At 42.0% G+C, this 22,040-nt stretch overlaps 1 protein-coding gene across 18 annotated transcripts in view; it reads left to right on the top strand.

The window, feature by feature from the left end:
* Positions 1-22,040, top strand: part of LOC110521548 (leucine-rich repeat-containing protein 7) — a 138,698-nt gene that overhangs the window by 65,883 nt on the left and 50,775 nt on the right. For all 18 annotated transcript variants that reach the window (XM_036968959.2, XM_090231538.1, XM_090231530.1 and 15 more), the window contains exons 2-6: positions 3,800-4,002; positions 7,677-7,794; positions 7,985-8,063; positions 16,219-16,308; positions 21,866-21,922. In XM_036968959.2, coding sequence (XP_036824854.2) covers positions 3,800-4,002; positions 7,677-7,794; positions 7,985-8,063; positions 16,219-16,308; positions 21,866-21,922 — 547 coding nt within the window. The remainder of the gene's footprint in view (positions 1-3,799; positions 4,003-7,676; positions 7,795-7,984; positions 8,064-16,218; positions 16,309-21,865; positions 21,923-22,040) is intronic.

The following is a 22,040-nucleotide window of genomic DNA, read 5'->3' as shown; positions in this document are numbered from 1 at the left end:
AATCTGGTCCTCTGTCATGTGGTTTCCATAGCACCCTGAGCAGAAATCACTTGTAATAACACAAGATACTTTAATGCTTTTATTTATCACTTCTTCTTTTTCTCTTTGACACTTAGCAAGACTGGGTAGAATAGAATAATACACATTGTACTGTGTACAAAATGATATTCTTAATAGAAGCTTAATCAGCTGCATACAATTCAACAAGTGATACATTTTCAATTATAAATTGGGTGGTTCGAGCCCTGAATGCTGTTTGTCTGAGAGCCGTGGTATACCATGGGTATGACAACACATTTATTTGTACTCCTCTAATTATGTTGGTAACCAGTTTATAATAGCAATAAGGCACCTCGGGGGCTTGTGATATTTGGCCAATATGCCATGGCTAAGGGCTGTGTCCAGGCACTCCGCGTTGCATCGTGTTAAGAACAGCTCTTAGCCGTGGTATATTGGCCATATACCACACCTCAATGGGCCTTATTACTGGGGATCAAGTGTGTAAAATGTTTGTGGCTTTATCAACCTGCTTTATATACTAGTGTGGAGATAAAATAGCCTTATCTTGTCTGGCTGATACTGCTTCTGCTTTCTCTCTGCTGCCTGTCTTCAGCCCCCTCTCTCTAAATTAAATTCAAAGGGATTTATTGGCATGGGAAACATATGTTTCCATTGCCAAAGCAAGTGAAATAGATAATAAACAAAAGTGAAATAAACAATATTAAATGAACCGTAAACATTAAGCTCACAAAAGTTCAAAAGGAATATGTCATATTGTGGTTTTATACAGTGTTTTAACAATGTGCAACAAATCAACATAAATATGGGTTGTATTTACAATGGTGTTTGTTCTTCACTGGTTTTCAAATTCTTTGTGTGTCTGTGTAATCTGAGGGAAATATGTGTCCCTAATATGGTCATACATTTGGCAGGAGGTTTTGTGGGCAGTGTGCGCATAGCCTGTCTTCTTTTGAGAGCCAGGTCTGCCTACGGCGGCCGCTCTCAATAGCAAGCCTATGCTCACTGAGTCTGTACATTGTCAAAACTTTCCTTAATTTTGGATCCGTCACAGTGGTCAGGTATTCTGCCACTGTGTACTCTCTGTTTAGTGCCAAATAGCATTCTAGTTTGCTCAGTTTTTCTGTTAATTCTTTTCAATGTGTCAAGTAATTATCTTTTTGTTTTCTCATGATTTGGTTGGGTCTAATTGTGTTGCTGTCCTGGGGCTCTATGAGGTCTGTTTGTGAACAGAGCCCCAGGACCAGCTTGCTTAGGGGACTCTTCTCCAGGTTCTCTCGGTGTTGGTGATGGCTTTGTTATGGAAGGTTTGCGAATCGCTTCCTTTTAGGTGGTTGTAGAATTTAACGTCTCTTTTCTGGATTTTGATAATTAGCTGGTATTGGCCTAATTCTGCTCTGCATGCATTATTTGGTGTTGTACGTTGTACACGGAGGATATTTTTTTGCAGAATTCTGCATTCAGAGTCTCAGTTTGGTGTTTGTCGCATTTTGAGAATTCTTGGTTGGTGAGAGGACACCAGACCTCACAACCATAAAGGGCAATGGGTTCTATAACTGATTCAAGTATTTTTAGCCAGATCCTAATTGGTATGTAAAATGTTATGTTCCTTTTAATGGCGTAGAAGGCCCTTCTTGCCTTTTCTCTCAGATTGTTCACAGCTTTGTGGAACTTACCTGTGTCGCTGACAATTGGCTGAGGTATGTATAATTTTTGTGTGTTCTAGGGCAACGGTGTCTAGATGGAATTTTGTATTTCTGGCAACTGGGTCTTTTTTTTTTGTAACACCATTATTTTTGTCTTACTGAGGTTTACAGTCAGGGCCCAGGTCTGACCGTCTTTGCAGAAGATCTAGGTGCTGCTGTAGGCCCTCGTTGGTTGGGGACAGAAGCACCAGATCATCAGTAGACATTTGACTTCAGATTCTCTCGCCCCATTGGGAATTGTCACGTACAGAGGCAGCTGAGCCTAGAGTCCTGCAGGTCTGATCTGTGTGAAGAGGCCCTATATAGTCACTATTATACTTCTATGAGAGCCCCTCTGTAAGCTATACAGCCATAGTCATTAGAGCAGGGATCCCACTCAAAGGCTCTGATTAGGAGACACATGAAGCTGCTGTGTATTTCTAAGTGTATTTTGTGCTATATCACTGGCTTAATAGATTTGCTGCTCAGACAGCCTCTTCCCTGCGTCTTTATTGGCTGCTGACACCTCTCTGACCTCTCTGTGGGTGTGACCCCTGATGCTGTGTTGTTGAGCAGAGGACAGGAGAGGGAACTGCAGTTGCTGCTTTGTTCCTGGAAGTAGGAGTGGGGAGATGATGGAGGGATTTCACTGTGACCTTGTCTGATATGTACTCCTGAGAGCCCGGCTCCATACAGGATTTATGTCTCCCAAGCTGAAATGTCATTCATCTCTCTGCTCTGCCCTACTGCATCTGGAAGAGAGGATCTTTACAAGGCACTCCGATTGAAACAAGGTTGTTTGTCTCCTTTACAATGAGACTACAGAACAATACAAAGACTATTAGATGGAGAATGTGGCTTCTGGAAAACAGGTTGTTCTGCCTATGCCGTGTCTGTTTTTGTTGTGTGTTTGGGTGGAAAACAAAGATGAGTGGTGGGCCCCAGCCTGTTGGCTGTGGAGTTGCTGCTGGCTGGTGGAGGCTGTGAATCATCACCCAGCTGCCCCTGGTCTCAACCTACCCTGCTGACAAAAGACACAACTTTGTAAGGTTTACAGTCAGAGCCCAGTTACAGTAAACACTTGATTGTACAGGGACAGGGTAATTCACAGACTACTTGTAGTTACAAAGAGCATCCCAATGTTTTGGGGCAATAACAGCTTTACAAGATAATTGCTGTGTCTTGGTATTTTTGTGGTATTTAATGTGGTATTTACAATTAATAAAACCGGAAAAAGTAAAAGGATGAACAAGTGTCTTGTTAATTTGATTTCCCTGCGTTTGTGATGCTGTGACTACTATGGGCCTAAGTTATCAGCAGAGGCTGAACAATGGCTGCATTGAATGCGCTTCACAGGGTTGAGTATGATAGAAATACGTTTTATTATCACAAGGGTACATTCACATTTTTACCACTACTTAATCAGAACTTTCATTATCTTGGGGGAATGATTGACTTCTTTTTACAAGACCCCTCTTATACAACCTCCAAGAGAGAGGAATATGCGGCAGAGCAGCTAATTATTTAGTGTAAATTGTCTTCACACAAACATGTTCCTCACAGTGTTAGTTGGCCCAGTGGGGATGTGCAGGTAGTCTATCAATATTTATTAGTTAGAGACTATGTTATGAGCCCTGATATCTACCATTGACGTTCCCCAGTAAATCTCATTTGCTCAAGAAATATAGCTATAGGAGTTGTTGTCAAGAGCAGAATATGACATTTTTATGTGTGTGAAATTACTCTATACTTCACATTGGTGAATTAGGAGTGTGTGGGACTGGCAGTGAGGTAGGCTGGTATTACTGTGCCGTGTAACAGTGTGAATGGGGGCTTTGACTAAGGTTGGCTAATTGCACTTAACTTTATCGGAGACAATTAAGAGCCAGTTTGACAAGTGTGGTTTAGCATGGCTGCGGCTAATTCCATTTAGTCTTCTGCGGTACTGTCCTGACCTTATCAGGAGGCTGGCGATACAAGGGCCAAGCAATGGTGAGATTATTTAAAGCAGAGTGGGTCAGAGGAACGCTCAGCTAGTTTATGTTGTCTCACTTATCTCTCTCTCCTTTGTCTCCCCTCCCCCTCCCCCACTACAGTGCAGTGTCTGGAGATGACAACTAAGAGGAAGATCATTGGGCGCCTGGTGCCATGCCGGTGCTTCCGGGGTGAGGAAGAGGTCATCTCAGTGCTGGACTACTCCCACTGCAGTCTGCAGCAGGTGCCCAAGGAGATCTTCAGCTTCGAGCGCACGCTGGAGGAGCTCTACCTGGACGCCAACCAGATTGAGGAGCTGCCCAAGGTGGGTTCTGATGGGGCTTGGGCCTGGGACTGAGGCTTGGGTCTGAGAGCTGGGACTGGGTCCTGAGGGCTGGGGCTGGGCTGTGGGATGAAATGGGTGAAGTGTATAAAAGGGACTCTGTAAAGTCATAGTTCAGACCATTTCCCAACATTACAAAGCATGGCATACTGATCGATGTCAACATTATCTCAGCTCTATGCACTCTCTCTCTTCATTTGGCGCTCAGTGTTGATTGTCTAAATGCGTTGCCAAGCCAACCAAACCCCCACAGACCAAAGAGTGGCGTAATGTTCTTCCTGTCTGTAGATGAGCTGTTAATAAAGCAGAGAGAAAAACATTCAGAGAGGGAGAGAGGGAGAAAGAAGCTATGTGGTCAGGAGGGAAGGGGGTTGGTTATGAATAAGCGCCATGGACAGCTCCCAGTCAATGAGAGAGCAGTTTAAGAGTTTCTTTCCAATACACTATATTTTCAGAAAAGGTGTAAAATGTACTTTTATTTTTTGAATTTATGAAAGTTTTTTCTTCCTTTCAATGACAGACATGTAGTTGTTTGAAATCTTTCACTTGATGGTTTCATTTCAGCGAGACAAATAATCATGTTTTTTTTTAAACGCTATATGTTTGACTCGCTCTCAGAGAAATAAGTAGTACTGCTAGGTTTTACACGGTCAAATGTAGTAAATAACTACATTTATTTTAATAAAGAACTGTATTTGTGACCTCAGGCCAGCATCCTGGAGTCACCTCTTCACTGTTGAAGTTGAGATTGGTGTTTTGTGGGTACTTTTTAATGAAGCTGCCAGTTGAGGACTTGTGAGGCATCTGTTTCTCAAACTAGACACTCTAATGTACTTGTCCTCTTGCTCAGTTGTGTACCGGGGCCTCCCACTCCTCTTTCTATTCTGGTTAGAGCCAGTTTGCTCTGTCTGTGAAGGGAGTAGTACACAGCGTTGTACTAGATGTTCAGTTTCTTGGCAATTTCTCGCATGGAATATCCTTCATTTCTCAGAACAAGAATAGACTGATGAGTTTCAGAAGAAAGTTCTTTGTTTCTGGCTATTTTGAGCCTGTAATCGAACCCACAAATGCTGATGCTCCAGATACTCAACTGGTCTAAAGAAGGCCAATTGTATTGCTTCTTTAATCAGAACAACAGTTTTCAATAGTGCTAACATAATTGCAAAATTGTTTTCTAATGATCATTTAGCCTTTTAAAATTATAAACTTTGATTAACTAACACAACTTGCCATTGAAATACAGGAGTGATGGTTGCTGATAATGGGCCTCTGTACTGTAAATACGTAGATATTCCATAAAAATTCTGCAGTTTCCAGCTGCAATAGTCATTTACAACATTGGCTACACTGTATTTATTTTAATGGACAAATTGTTTTGCTTTTCTTTCAAATACAAGGACATTTCTAAGTGACCCCAAACTTTTGAACGGTAGTGTACATTTGACATTTAAGTCATTTTTAGTAATCTTACCCAGAGTGAGTTACAGTAAGTGCATTCATCTTAAGATAGCTATGTGAGACATCCACATATCACAGACAAGTATACAAAGTTAATTCCTGCTAAACAATGGAGATATAGAGTTTGAGGGAAAAAAAGAACATTTTATACACACAGTTCAAATATATGAGTAACAAATCTGAGATCAGTAATATTTTGCACATACATGAAGCAAATTCTGACAAAAAAGTACAAGTGTGAAAAATTTGTGGATATACTGTAGCGTTTTGGAAATAAACTCTTCAGTTTCTCATAGAGCGATGTAGCGTGTGCTCTGTGCCTGAAGCCCCCACTCAATGGACTTGCTGACTTTTATCTAACCTTCACACTGAATAGAAAACAATACACTCAGTGAATGTAGGTTTCATTATAACTTTCAAAGGAGATCTATTACAGTCTAGATGTTATGACAATAGTGTCTTCATTTGAAATGGAAACTCCTGGATGAATACATCATAGCATTCAATACAATTTTAACATTCAATGAAGTTCAATACAACATTCATGAATTTCAACAATTAATTGTCTGAATGTGTACAGTGATATCCTTCCGAGGTTCTGTGGAATTAATGAATTATTATTTGTTTAATACATTTGACAGTGTATTGTGTTCATCAACCAACTCCCAATTAGATACGTTAAGTTATGGATCTCAGTGAGGTTTGTTCAGGGTCTTTGTGAAGAGACTTCAGAGCCAGTGTGGTGCCTCACAGGGTTGCATAAGAACCAGGCATTGATAGATCCAAAGTGTGTGGTCTTTTATGTAAGTGATGCCTTGGGCAAGACTGGACAACGCTGGCTGTCCTGATCCTCTCCAGTCTCCATTGATGTAGATACTCCCCCTCTGGCTATTATAGCTCTTAAAGAGTAATGGCCTCTCATAATGGGCGTGTTACAGTAATGTCCTTACTGGACTGTAATGTCTCCCTGATTGTCTCAAATGGCATCCTCTTCCCTATGCTTCCCGATGGGCCCTGGTCAAAGGTAGTGGACTGTATAGGGAATACGGTTCCATTTGGGATGTAGGCCCTTAGAACTTGTCCCTCTCTAGTCTCTGCTCTACATTTAGAAAGGAATCAACTGCTCTAATCTATATTTTACATGGAGAAAGGATTTGACTACAGAGATGGGAGGAAGCGCTTGTTGATACTGTATTGGCTGGCTTTGTTAAAACAAATTCTGTACATTTATGAATGTAAATATTGATCTTCATTATTCATGTTACACAGAATGGTAATTATTAAATTGTTATCTCAAACATACTGCATATGGCATGATGCGCATGCACACTAACTCTGCATAGCACCGTTTTCAACCTCCCTCCCTCTATGCTTTCTCTCTCTCTCTCCCTTCCTCCTTTATGCTCCATCTCTCTCTCTCCCTCGCTCTCTCTGAGGTCTGATGTGTCCCTCCCTCCCTCCCTCCCTCCCTCCCTCCCTCCCTCCCTCCCTCCCTCCCTCCCTCCCTCCCTCCCTCCCTCCCTCCCTCCCTCCCTCCCTCCCTCCCTCTATGCTCCATCTCTCTCTTTCTCTCTCCCTCACTCTCTCTGAGGAGGACTGATGTCTCTCTCTCCCTCCCTCCCTCTATGCTCCATCTCTCTCTTTCTCTCTCCCTCGCTCTCTCTGAGGAGGACTGATGTGGCTCTCCCTCCCTACTCTATGCTCCATCTCTCTCTCTCTCTCCCTCTCTCTCTCTCTCTCTCTCTCTCTCTCTCTCCCTCTCTCTCTCTGAGGAGGACTGATGTCTCTCTCCCTCCCTCCTCTATGCTCCATCTCTCTGAGGAGGACTGATGTGGCTCTCTCCCTCTCTATGCTCCATCTCTCTCTCTCTCTCTCTCTCTCTGGGGAGGACTGATGTGGCTCTCTCCCTCCCTTCATATAGAGCTGTGGACTACTAATGTTGTCCTACAAGGTTACTCAACTGAGAGTTGCTGCTCTTACAGTGAAGGGGAAACGTGTCAGAACATTGAAAAAGACGTTACCTCAGCGTTTCTCTCATGTTTCACATTTAACAACAGCACAGCAGGATCATTAGAGACCGGCCTTATTGAAACAGTGCATGAAATCTCACAAAGTCTAGACTTTTTCAACACCGCAGGCTAAGAGATTGATATAACACCAGTATAACTTGTTTCTGTTCTGCCCCTCTCTCTCCATAGCAACTATTTAACTGTCAGGCTCTCCGTAAACTGAGCATACCTGACAATGACCTGTCAAACCTGCCAACCACCATAGCCAGCCTTGTAAACCTGAGGGAGTTGGACATCAGTAAAAACGGTAAGCGAGTGAGATGTGATGTCCACAGCAATCTCTGCTAGTTTCTACTCTGATATATTCTAAATTGTCGACTCTCTACTGATACTGTCACTCTAAATATTAGCATGATGTACAATATGACGAGGCATGAGTATTAAAAATGTGTGTTCATTTGTTATGAATGACAAACATGTTTCCATTCCTTCTTTAGGTATTCAAGAGTTCCCAGACAACATTAAATGCTGTAAATGCCTATCTGTTGTGGAGGCCAGTGTAAATCCTATTGCCAAGTAAGTGAAGAAAGAAGTATATCATTGTGGTGGGATGGCTGTAGTCTATAGGGACAATGGTAATGCTGTATTATCATTGCCAACAGCTGTGTCTGTTGCTTTGTGTCAAGCAACAATCACAGATTACCTAAAAACAAAAACCAGGAATTTTCATATGAAAATGCTTTCAGTCAAATTGGCTGTAGAAATACATTTTTTTAAAATATATATATATATATATATATATATTTTAGACACCTCATGGCAACTTTGAAATGAACTGATAAACAGAATGAGGAAAATTAACTACATGGGAGACTGTTGTATTTGTGTATCTGAGGCTTTTGTCTGAATTTTAATGATTAGCATAGAAGAATGGAAACAATTCCATCACTTTTTATGTAAGACATTTCTTTCCTGCATTGTGTAAATACTGTATTCCATTTGTTAAATATTTAGTAGTTTCCTGTCCTTACAGAGGGTAATGCAGGTCTCTCTGCGAGTTCTTGACATAATGTGCCTCATGCTATAAAATACATTGGAAAACCAGGGAGTTACCCCTGAGCAATACGTCATACATTTAGCATTTGTTGGTGGGAAATCATAGGTTGACAAACAAATGGGTTCTCCTAGATTATTTTTCTACCTGCCTCTCTCTTTCAAATCAATTCAAGGGGCTTTATTAGCATGGGAAACATATGTTTACATTGCCAAAGCAAGTGAAATGGATAAACAAAAGTGAAATAAACAATAAAAAGTGAACAGTAAATATTACTCATTATTTCCAAAATAATAGAGACATTTCAATTGTCATTATATCTATATACAGTGTTGTAACAATGCGCAAATAGTTAAAGTACAAAAGGGGAAATAAATAAACATAAATATGGGTTGTATTTACAATGGTGTTTGTTCTTCACTGGTTGCCCTTTTCTTGTGGCAACAGGTCACAAATCTTGCTGCTGTGATTGCACCCCGTGGTATTTCACCAAATAGATATGGGAGTTTATCAAATTGGATTTGTTTTCAAAATCTTTGTGGGTCTGTGTAATTTAAGGGAAATATGTGTCTTTAATATGGTCACACATTTGGCAGGAGGTTAGGAAGTGCATCTCAGTTTCCACCTTATTTTGTGGGCAGTGTGAACATAGCCTGTCTTCTCTTGAGAGCCAGGTCTGCATACGGCAACCTTTCTCAATAGCAAGGCTATGCTCACTGAGTCTTTACATAGTCAAAGCTTTCCTTCATTTTGGGTCAGTCACAGTGGTCATGTATTCTGCCACTGTGTGCTCTCTTTTTAGGGCCAATTAGCATTGTAGTTTGCTCAGTTTTTTGTTAGTTCTTTCCAACGTGTCAAGTTTAGTCTAATTGTGTTGCTGTCCTGGTGCTCTGTGGGGTCTGTTTGTGTTTGTGAACAGAGCCCCAGGAACATCTTGCTTAGGGGACTCTTCTCAAAATACAAATCTCTGTAGGTGATGGCTTTGTTATGGAAGGTTTGGGAATCGCTTCCTTTTAGTTGGTTGTAGAATTTAACATGTATTTTCTGGATTTTGATCATTAGTGGGTATGGGCCTAATTATCCTCTGCATGCATTATTTGTTGTTTTACGTTGTACACTAAGGATATTTTCTCTGAATTCTGCATGCAGTCTCAATTTGGTGTTTGTCCCATTTTGTGAAAACCATAAAGGGCAATGGGTTCTATAACTGATTCAAGTATTTTTTGCCAGATCCTAATTGGTATGTTAAATTTATGTTCCTTTTGATGGCATAGAAGGCCCTTCTTGCCTTGTCTCTCAGATCGTTCACAGCTTTGCGCAAGTTCGTACCTGTGGCACTGATGTTTAGGCCGAGGTATGTATAGTTTATAGTTTATGTGCTCTAAAGCAGCAGTGTCTTGAAATAATTTGTATTTGTGGTCCTGGAAACTGGACCTTTGTTGGAACACTGTTATTTTTTGTCTTACTGAGATTTACTGTCAGGGCCCAGGTCTAACAGAATGTGCAGAACATCTATGTTCTGCTGTATGCCCTCCTTGGTTGGGGACAGAAGCACCAGATCATCAGTAGACCTTAGACATTTTACTTCAGATTCTAGTAGGTTGAGGCTGGGTGCTGCAGACTGTTCTAGTGCTCTTGCCAATTTGTTGATATATGTGTTGAAGAGGGTGGGACTTAAGCAGCATCCCTGTCTCACCCCACGGCACTGTGGAAAGAAATGTGTGTTTTTTTTGCCAATTTTAACTGCACACTTGTTGTATGTGTACTTGGATTTGATAATGTAATATGTTTTCCCCCAACACCACTTTCCATCAATTTGTATAGCAGACCCTCATGCCAAATTGAGTCAAAAGCTTTTTTTGAAGTCAACAAAGCATGAGAATACTTTGCCTTTGTTTTGGTTAGTTTGTTTGTCAATTAGGGTGTGCAGGGTGAATACCTGGTCTGTCATACAGTAAATTGGTAAACATCCAATTTGACAATTGCTCAGTACATTGTTTTCACTGAGGAAATGTACATGTCTCCTGTTAATGATATTGCAGTGGATTTTTCACAGGTTGTTGTTGACGCATATCTCATGGTAGTTATTGGAGTCAAATTTGTCTCTACATTTGTGGATTTGGGTTGTCAGTCCTTGGTTCCAAATATTAAGGAAGATGCCAGAGCTGAGGATGATGTTAAAGAGTTTAAGTATAGCTAATTGGAATTTGTGGTCTGTATGTTTTATCATTTCATGTAGGATACCATCAACACCACAGGCCTTTTTGGGTTGGAAGGGTTTGTATATTTTGTCATTTTGTTAATTCAGTGTAATTGGATAATCCAGTGGGTTCTGGTTGTCTTTAATAGCTGATTCGAAGATTTGTAATTGATCATGTATATGTTTTTGCTGTTTGTTCTTTGTTATAGTGCCAGAAGTGGTTTATCCACACATCTCTGTTTTGGATAGATAACTCTTTGTGTTTTTGTTTGTTTATTGTGTTCCAATTTTCCCAGAAGTGGTTAGATGCTATGGATTCTTCAATTACATTGTGTGCTGTTCCTTATTTTTCTGTAGTGTATTTCTGTATTGTTTTATTGATTCACCATAGTGAAAGTGTAGACTCAAGTCTTCTGGGTCTCTATGTTTTTGGTTGGATAGGTTTCTCAATTTCTTTCTTAGGTTTTTGCATTCTTTATCAAATCATTTGTCATTGTTGTTGATTTTCTTAGGTTTTGTGCTTGAAATGTTTAGATTTGATAGGGAAGCTGAAAGGTCAAATATATTGTTTAGGCATTCTGCTGCCAGGTTTACACCTTCACTATTACAGTGAAAAGTTTTGTCCAGTTGTCTAAAAGGGATTGAATTTGTTGTTGCCTAATTGTTTTTGGTAGGTTTCTACACTACTTTCTTTCCATCTATAGCATTTCTTAATATAGTGCAGTTATTTTGGCTTTGATGCCTCCTCATGATTGAGTATTGCTCTGTTTAAGTAGACTGATTTTGCTGTGATCTGATAGGGGTGTTAATGGCCTGACTATGAATGCTCTGAGAGACTCTGGGTTGAGGTCAGTGATATAGTAATATTTTAAGATACATACACAATGCAGAGGACTTAAGGTCAAGAGGGAATTAGTTGTTTTTCTGTAATGGGGATTACATGATTAATGTGTCAGAGACATGGGAGGAATGTCAGTCCGGGACTCGTAGCTACATGTGGCAAGTTCTCATTGGTTCAAGTTGTCTATACATTGAGCCTGAAATGGGATACTTGTTATCTGGCCATTGGCCCAATTTTATTACCAGGAATTCTATTTGGTCAACCACAGGCTAGGGTTGGGGGTCTAAAACTACTCTCTTCCCTTTTTAACACCTGGTAGTTTGGTGGATGGGACTACCAGCTCTCTGTAACCTAAAAGGTAACCAGTTGGTCTGTCTCATCTATACCATGTTTCTTGTAGGATAACAGTGTCTGTATTTCCAATTTCTTTGATGAAGTCTGGGTTCCTGCTCTTTAGGCCAAAGGCAGATGACCTCAGACCTTGTATATTCCAGGTTGGGGGGACCTATATGGGGCGGCAGCGTAGCCTAGTTGCTAGAGCATTGGACTAGTAACCTAAAGGTTGCAAGTTCAAATCCCCGAGCTGACAAGGTGTCATTCTGCCCCAGTTATTAACCCACTGTTCCTAGGCCATCATTGAAAATAAGAATTTGTTCTTAAGGTAAAATAATAAATATAGGGTGTGGCCAGGGTTTGTTTGGGATGCTCTCAGCTGGTTGGGGTGTGGCTTGTGAAGCTATGGGTGAAGCTTTTTCAATCACTCCGTTGAGTGCTGTGGCCATCCTTTCCTGCAGGGTTCTCAGGTCATTTGTGACTGTGTGATTTATAATGTGGCTGTCCTAGTCTGTCCTCTGACAACAGCTCTAGGACATGCCTAGTGTTTGGGCACCAGAGTTTTGCCAGTTTGTGTTTGGGAAAAAGCTAATTTGCCATTTGAGTCAATGAGGAGCACAATTTCTGGCTTTTGTGTGTCCTCAATGGGTTGTCAGGAGAGCTATCGGTGGAGCTGACGGGGGCTGTTAGGAGGGGGTGGGGTCTGTTGGGTTGGTGTGTCCTATGTTGTCGGTCCCATTGTGGTGTTGAGGTTGTGGTCTGTGTCTGAGGTGGGATGTTTTGCTGGCTTCTCTGGGGGAGTGTCTGTAACACCTCAGCTTTCTCACCTCCTCCTTCACTGCTGTTAGCTGTGCCATGTGTTTCTCTCCCTCCTCCTTCACTACTGTTAGCTGTGCCATGTGTTTCTCTCCCTCCTCCTTCACTGCTGTTAGCTGTGCCATGTGTTTCTCTCCCTCCTCCTTCACTGCTGTTAGCTGTGCCATGTGTTTCTCTCCCTCCTCCTTCACTGTTGTAAGCTGTGCCATGTGTTTCTCTCCCTCCTCCTTCACTGCTGTTAGCTATGCCATGTGTTTCTCTCCCTCCTCCTTCACTGCTGTTAGCTATGCCATGTGTTTCTCTCCCTCCTCCTTCACTGCTGTTAGCTATGCCATGTGTTTCTCTCCCTCCTCCTTCACTGCTGTTAGCTGTGCCATGTGTTTCTCTCTCTCCTCCTTCACTGCTGTTACCTGTGCCATGTGTTTCTCTCTCTCCTCCTTCACTGCTGTTACCTGTGCCATGTGTTTCTCTGTTGTTGTGGTGGTCTGTTTTGTGGGTCTGTTCTGTCTGGATAGTGTGGACTCTGAGCTCCATGTCTCTCTCCAGCTCTGTGAATTCATCCCTTTCAATGATGGATGAGTAGTGCAGTTGTGGGACCTGGGTGTGTTCAGTGCCGGAGGGATGACTATCCTCGTCTGCAGGACAGTTTGAAGAGGTGTGATCAGACTCACTCAGGATTAGAGGTCGACCGATTAATTAGGGCCGATTTCAAGTTTTCATAACAATCGGAAATTGGTATTTTTAGGCTCCGATAATAAAAAAATTAAAAAACATGTTGTATTTTTTTTAGACCTTTTATTTAACTAGGCAAGTCAGTTAATTAACTTCTTAGAACTACCCCTCCCGGATCCGGGAGAATTGTCATCAACTACACTAATTAGCATAACGCAACGGACAAAAAATCTTACTAGAAAATATTCATTTTCATGAAATCACAAGTGAAATATAGTGAAACACAGCTTAGCCTTGTCACCCTGTCATCTCAGATTTTGAAATTATGCTTTACAGCCAAAGCAAGACAAACATTTGTGTAAGTTTATCGATAGCCTAGCATAGCATTATGTCCAGCTAGCAGCAGGAAGCTTGGTCACGAAAATCAGAAAAGCAATCAAATTAAATAGTTTACCTTTGATGAGCTTCGGATGTTTTCACTCACGAGACTCCCAGTTAGACAGCAAATGTTCATTTTGCTCCATAAAGATTATTTTTATAGCCGAAATACCTAATTTTCTTGTTCACGTTTGGTTGAGAAATCCACCGGAAATTGCGGTCACGACAGCGCCGATAAAAATTACAAATTAGTTCCATAATATCGACAAAAACATGGCAAACGTTTTTTATAATCAATCCTCAAGGTGTTTTTCAAATATCTATTCAATAATATATCAACCGGGACAATTGGCTTTTCACTAGGAGCGAGAGGAACAATGGCCGCCTTTGTCTATTACGCACAAATCACTCTGAGAGCCACCAGCTGACCACTGACCAGTTGTCGTTCACTCAAATTTTTCAAAATAAAAGCCTGAAACTATGTCTAGTGACTGTAGACACATTAGGGAAGCCATAGAAAAAGGAATCTGGTTGATATCCCTTTCAATAGTTAATAGGGATGCATAGGAACGCAGAGGTTTCAAAATAAGAGTCACTTCCTGGTTGGATTTTTCTCAGGCTTTCGCCTGCAATATCAGTTCTGTTATACTCACAGACAATATTTTTACAGTTTTGGAAACGTTAGAGTGTTTTCTATCCTAAGCTGTCAATTCTATGCATATTCTAGCATCTGACCCTGAGAAATAGCCGGTTTACTTTGGGAACGTTATTTTTCCAAAAATTAAAATAGTGCCCCCTAGCCTTGAGAGGAACACATTCTTATTTTCATTGACGGCCTAGGAACGGTGGGTTAACTGCCTCGTTCAGGGGCAGAACAACACCTTGTCAGCTTGGGGGATCCAATCTTGCAACCTTCCAGTTAACTAGTCCAACGCAATAACGACCTGCCTCTCTCTCGGTGCACTCCACAAGCAGACTGCCTGTTACGTGAATGCAGTAAGCCAAGGTAAGTTGCTAGCTAGCATTAAACTTATCTTATAAAAAAACAATCAATCATAATCACTAGATAACTACACATGTTTGATGATATTACTAGATATTATCTAGCGTGTCCTGCGCAACGCTAGATGCAACATATAATCTGACTGAGCATACAAGTATCTAAGGATCTGACTGAGCGGTGGTAGGCAGAAGCAGGCACGTAAACATTCATTCAAACAGCACTATCGTGCATTTTGCCAGCAGCTCTTCGTTGTGCGTCAAGCATTGCGCTGTTTATGACTTCAAGCCTATCAACTCCCGAGACGAGGCTGGTGTAACCGAAGTGAAATGGCTAGCTAGTTAGCGCGCGCTAATAGCGTTTCAACCGTCACTCGCTCTGAGCCTTCTAGTAGTTGTTCCCCTTGCTCTGCATGGGTAACGCTGCTTCGATGATGGCTGTTGTCGTTGTGTTGCTGGTTCGAGCCCAGGGAGGAGCGAGGAGAGGGACGGAAGCTAAACTGTTACACTGGCAATACTAAAGTGCCTATAAGAACATCCAATAGTCAAAGGTTAATGAAATACAAATGTATAGAGTGAAATAGTCCTATAATTCCAACCTAAAAGTTCTTACCTGAGAATATTGAAGACTCGAGTTAAAAGGAACCACCAGCTTTCATATGTTCTCATGTTCTGAGCAAGGAACTGAAACGTTAGATTTCTTACATAGCACATATTGCACTTTTACTTTCTTCCCCAACACTTTGTTTTTTCATTATTTAAACCAAATTGAACATGTTTCATTATTTACTTCAGGCTAAATAGATTTTATTGATGTATTATATCAAGTTAAAATAAGTGTTCATTCAGTATTGTTGTAATTGTCATTATTACAAATACATTTTTAAAAAGCGGCCGATTAATCGGTATCGGCTTTTTTGGTCCTCAAATAATCGGCATCTATATCGGCGTAAAAAAATCATAATCGGTCGACCTCTACTCAGGATGGACGAGTCCTCACCGAGAGAGAGCCTTTCCTGATGTGCTCTCTCTTTGATCCCGTAAAAGTCCTGCTGGAACTGCTTGAGCATGCCCTGCACCATTACTGTCCCAGGCTTGTACACGTTGGCAGAGGTTGTTTAAATTTCCTCAATGTCTAGTATTCTGAGTTTCCACCCTGGACCAATACCCTCTCTCTTGACATAGGGGTAGTGTGCTCTTATAGCACTGTGCCATGCCAGGGGATGGTCTTTGTGGAAAATGAAGTTGCTTACGTTCCCCTCTTTGTAGCGGTCAGCAAATAGTGTCTCTGGATTGTCCTTCAGGAGCTTCTTTTTGTACTTCTTCCGTGCTGTGTAATTTTTTTATATCCAAGGGGTACTGTACTGTGATAACATCTGCACAGGGATTCTTTCTCTCTCTCCCTTTCCGTCTCTCATTGCTCATCTCTCCACTGTAGGCTCCCAGAGGGCTTCACCCAGCTCCTCAACCTGACACAGCTCTTCTTAAACGATGCCTTTCTGGAATACCTCCCCGCCAACTTTGGGAGGTGAGTTCAGCCTATGGACTCCCTTGTTCTGGTGTTGTGGGGCCTAGGGCCCTCAGTTGCAGAAGGAGAGGCCCTCTGTGTTTGGATTGGAGCTTTTATTCAGTTACCAGTATGCCTGGGTGGGTTCAAACAGACTGTTCTTCATTCTCTGCACACAACGCCTGGTAAACGTCACTTGCCTGGGGCTTGCATGAATAAAGCAATGGTTTAGGGACAGATCTAAATGTACTGGTGGCGAGGGACCGTCCAACTCTAGGTGTCCTGAAAAAAAAATGCACCCCCCTCCCCAAAGTTATAAATATTTTCACATGACCCTTAATTAAACACACTACCTCCTCATCTAATTAACTCAAAATAATATTTACGACCACAAATAACAATAACTGTAGCGACCATGTGTTTATGAACGTGGATATCAACTTTGCCACTTCAGCATGCTTTTGTGGCCCAGTCAATGCCACGCAGGGCTACGGGTCAGAAGGGTGAGCGTTTGCCGAGCACCACAGACTCTCTCTCCCTGCCTGTGTCATTAACCTATGATCAGAGCCGTCTGCAGACAGTGATCAGCTGGGGGGAAATCAGGTTTTCAACATTTTGATACCCAGTATCGAAAGGCTTGGCTTGACAATCTCTGAATGTCATTAAAATTTTTGGTGTTTTGCAACAGTCTCTTTCCATTCACCAAGCGCCTGCTGCACAGTTTGGATTGAATTATTGATTGATCTGGGATTTATTTCCATTGTGTTCCCTATTTTTTACATAAATACATATACAATGAAATACAGTGGGGCAAAAAAGTATTTAGTCAGCCACCAATTGTGCAAGTTTCCCCACTTAAAAAGATGAGAGAGGCCTGTAATTTTCATCATAGGTACACTTCAACTATGACAGACAAAATTAGATTTTTTTCTCTCCAGAAAATCACATTGTAGGATTTTTATGAATTTATTTGCAAATTATGATGGAAAATAAGTATTTGGTCACCTACAAACAAGCAAGATTTCTGGCTCTCACAGACCTGTAACTTCTTCTTTAAGAGGCTCCTCTGTCCTCCACTCGTTACCTGTATCAATGGCACCTGTTTGAACTTGTTATCAGTATAAAAGACACCTGTCCACAACCTCAAACAGTCACACTCCAAACTCCACTATGGCCAAGACCAAAGAGCTGTCAAAGGACACCAGAAACAAAATTGTAGACCTGCACCAGGCTGGGAAGACTGAATCTGCAATAGGTAAGCAGCTTGGTTTGAAGAAATCAACTGTGGGAGCAATTATTAGGAAATGGAAGACATACAAGACCACTGATAATCTCCCTCGATCTGGGGCTCCACGCAAGATCTCACCCCGTGGGGTCAAAATTATCACAAGAGCGATGAGCAAAAATCCCAGAACCACACGGGGGGGACCTAGTGAATGACCTGTAGAGAGCTGGGACCAAAGTAACAAAGCCTACCATCAGTAACACACTACGCCGCCAGGGACTCAAATCCTGCAGTGCCAGACGTGTCCCCCTGCTTAAGCCAGTATATGTCCACGCCCGTCTGAAGCATTTGGATGATCCAGAAGAAGATTGGGAGAATGTCATATGGTCAGATGAAACCAAAATATAACTTTTTGGTAAAAACTCAACTCGTTGTGTTTGGAGGACAAAGAATGCTGAGTTGCATCCAAAGAACACCATACCTACTGTGAAGCATGGGGGTGGAAACCTCATGCTTTGGGGCTGTTTTTCTGCAAAGGGACCAGGACGACTGATCCGTGTAAAGGAAAGAATGAATGGGGCCATGTATCGTGAGATTTTGAGTGAAAACCTCCTTCCATCAGCAAGGGCATTGAAGATGAAACGTGGCTGGGTCTTTCAGCATGACAATGATCCCAAACACACCGCCCGGACAACGAAGGAGTGGCTTCGTAAGAAGCATTTCAAGGTCCTGGAGTGGCCTAGCCAGTCTTCAGATCTCAACCCCATAGAAAATCTTTGGAGGGAGTTGAAAGTCCGTGTTGCCCAGCAACAGCCCCAAAACATCACTGCTCTAGAGGAGATCTGCATGGAGGAATGGGCCAAAATACCAGCAACAGTGTGTGAAAACTTACACAAAATGTTTGACCTCTGTCATTGCCAACAAAGGGTATATAACAAAGTATTGAGATAAACTTTTGTTATTGACCAAATACTTATTGTCCACCATAATTTGCAAATAAATTCATAAAAAATCCTACAATGTGATTTTCTGGATTTTTTTCCCTCATTTTGTCTGTCATAGTTGAAGTGTACCTATGATGAAAATTACAGGCCTCTCTCATCTTTTTAAGTGCGAGAACTTGCACAATTGGTGGCTGACTAAATACTTTTTTGACCCACTGTATATACAGACACATTACAGAGATAGAGACGAAAACATTCTCAACCTCCAGATGAGTATGAGGGGCGAGTTTAAGTACAATTCTTACAAGCTTGTTTGGCTGGTAGCTTATTCTTTAGGTGTTTGGGGCTGCTGGTGAACCATGATGTGCAGGCATAATCAAAGGTACTTTTTCGGTGTCTATAGCTAGGTTTCCATCCAATTGGTGACAGATTTTAATGTGAATATTCTAAAATCTTCATAAAAACAATATCAGAGTTTGGCACCATAACATGACAGGGAATATTTTAATTTACCGGACATTTTAAGAAATTTTATGGACATTCATATACATTCAGATCCAACCTAGCGCAGCCAGCGCCATCAATAAATGAGGGATGTTGGCCAAATGAGCCACATTTACTTTCCTAAAACAATAATTGTCCGCCCCGCGGTTCAGCTGTCAGAGATTAGCACAAAATGCATCAGGGCATATACACTGCTCAAAAAAATAAAGGGAACACTAACATAACACATCCTAGATCCGAATGAATGAAATATTCTTATTAAATACTTTTTTCTTTACGTAGTTGAATGTGCTGACAACAAAATCACACAAAAATGATCCATGGAAATCAAATTTATCAACCCATGGAGCTCTGGATTTGGAGTAACACTCAAAATTAAAGTGGAAAACCACACTACAGGCTGATCCAACTTTGATGTAATGTCCTTAAAACAAGTCAAAATGAGGCTCAGTAGTGTGTGTGGCCTCCACGTGCCTGTATGACCTCCCTACAATGCCTGGGCATGCTCCTGATGATGTGGCGGATGGTCTCCTGAGGGATCTCGTCCCAGACCTGGACTAAAGCATACGCCAACTCCTGGACAGTCTGTGGTGGATGGAGCGAGACATGATGTTCCAGATGTGCTCAATTGAATTCAGGTCTGGGGAACGGGCGGGCCAGTCCATAGCATCATAGCCATAGCATTCCTCTTGCAGGAAGTGCTGACACACTCCAGCCACATGAGGTCTAGCATTGTCTTGCATTAGGAGGAACCCAGGGCCAACCGCACCAGCATATGGTCTCACAAGGGGTCTGAGGATCTCATCTCGGTACCTAATGGCAGTCAGGCTCCCTCTGGCGAGCACATGGGGGGCCCCCCAAAGAAATGCCACCCCACACCATGACTGACCCACCGCCAAACCGGTCATGCTGGAGGATGTTGCAGGCAGCTGAACGTTCTCCACGGCGTCTCCAGACTGTCACGTCTGTCACGTGCTCAGTGTGAACCTGCTTTCATCTGTGAAGAGCACAGGGCGCCAGTGGCGAATTTGCCAATCTTGGTCTTCTCTGGCAAATGCCAAACGTCCTGCACGGTGTTGGGCTGTAAGCACAACCCCCACCTGTGGGCGTCGGGCCCTCATACCACCCTCATGGAGTCTGTTTCTGACCGTTTGAGCAGACACATGCACATTTGTGGCCTGCTGGAGGTTATTTTGCTGGGCTCTGGCAGTTCTCCTCCTGCTCCTCCTTGCACAAAGGCGGAGGTAGCGGTCCTGCTGCTGGGTTGTTGCCCTCTTACGGCCTCCTCCACGTCTCCTGATGTACTGGCCTGTCTCCTGGTAGCGCCTCTATGCTCTGGACACTACGCTGACAGACACAGCAAACCTTCTTGCCACATCTCGCATTGATATGCCATCCTGGATGAGCTGCACTACCTGAGCCACTTGTGTGGGTTGTAGACTCCGTCTCATGTTACCACTAGAGTGAAAGCACCGCCAGCATTCAAAGTGACCAAAACATTAGCCAGGAAGCATAGGAACTGAGAAGTGGTCTGTGGTTATCACCTGCAGAACCACTCCTTTATTGGGGGTGTCTTGCTAATTGCCTATAATTTCCAACTGTTGTCTATTCCATTTGCACAACAGCACGTGAAATTTATTGTCAATCAGTGTTGCTTCCTAAGTGGACAGTTTGATTTCACAGAAGTGTGATTGACTTGGAGTTACATTGTGTTGTTTAAGTGTTCCCTTTATTTTTTTGAGCAGTATATATATATATATATATATATATATATATATATATATATATATATATATATATATGGGACTATCATTTGTTTTTATGTATATATATATATATAAAAGGAAGAGAAGCTTAGGCCTAACCCCAGAGAGATAGATATGCCGGTGGCATGCTACGACACCGACATTTGTATTTATTATGGATCCCCATTAGCTGTTGAAAAGGCAGCAGCTACTCTCAAAATGAAGGGAGTTTTACAATTTTAAAAACATTACAATACCTTCACAGATTCCACAACATACTGTGTGCCGTCAGGCCCCTACTCCACCACTACCACATATCTTCAATACAAAATCCATGTGTACGTGTGTGTATAGTGCATATGTTTTCATGTGTGTGTATGCTTGTGTCTGTGCCTATGTTTGTGTTGCTTCACAGTCCCCGCTGTTCCATACGGTGTATTTGTGTCTGTTTTTTTAAATCTAATTTTACTGCTTACATCAGACATGCATTTCTTTGTCAGGTGGCTACTGCATCTGCTATACAGATATAGACATACAGAAGGAGGGTAATAAAGATAAGCATTATATTGTTAGATTATAGGAGTAACTTTGGTAGATCTGAAACAGTTCAACTGTCAGAGTCAGTTGGAGCACCGGGGCGAACTACCTTCTTATCATAGGCCTGCAGTAGCTAAAGCTTAATAATAGCTACACCATACCAAACCATAACAAACGTTTCCAAACTTTATTAGGGTAATATCAAAAGTAAGTCAAGCCGTTGTTTATCGGGAAAATACGAGCAGAGGAGCTACTGTAAACCAGGGAAAAAACGTAGTACCCTCCCCTATGCCCTTCCAAAAAATGCACAACCCTCCCTAAAGCAAACAAATAGTTTTACAACCCTCCCCTATTTTGGACCCCCCCCCAGTCAATTTCGATCTGTCACTTAGCAGCATCTCCTATCTGGTTTGATGATGAATGGAGAAAAAGTCATGATTTATCAAAACAGCAGTGATATTACTCTTGGGCTCAGTGTAATGGAATTTAAGGTTGGGATGTCATGTTTTTTCTCCAATACATTACTGTCCTATGCATAGCATTAGCATCTATTAATACTGAGATGGAAAAATCTGTTTTCTGTCTTGTGGATGCGTGTGTTTTTGACATCCTCTACCTTTCAGACTTTCCAAGTTACGGATCCTGGAATTGCGAGAGAACCACCTGAAAACGATGCCAAAGTGAGTGACTCAGCACACAGACCTCACCTCACCAGGGCAGCTAGTGTTAGCTACAGAGGCGTGTTTGATCATGGGATTGAAAGGAAAGGTTACAATAAACTAAACTTTGCTCTTTGCC

The sequence above is a fragment of the Oncorhynchus mykiss genome, chromosome 4 (assembly GCF_057628025.1).
Source record: "Oncorhynchus mykiss isolate SJ-2025 chromosome 4, ASM5762802v1, whole genome shotgun sequence".
In the NCBI taxonomy this organism is placed as follows: domain Eukaryota; kingdom Metazoa; phylum Chordata; class Actinopteri; order Salmoniformes; family Salmonidae; genus Oncorhynchus; species Oncorhynchus mykiss.
The sequence above is the reverse complement of the archived record's forward strand: the minus strand, read 5'-3'. Positions and strand labels throughout refer to the sequence as shown.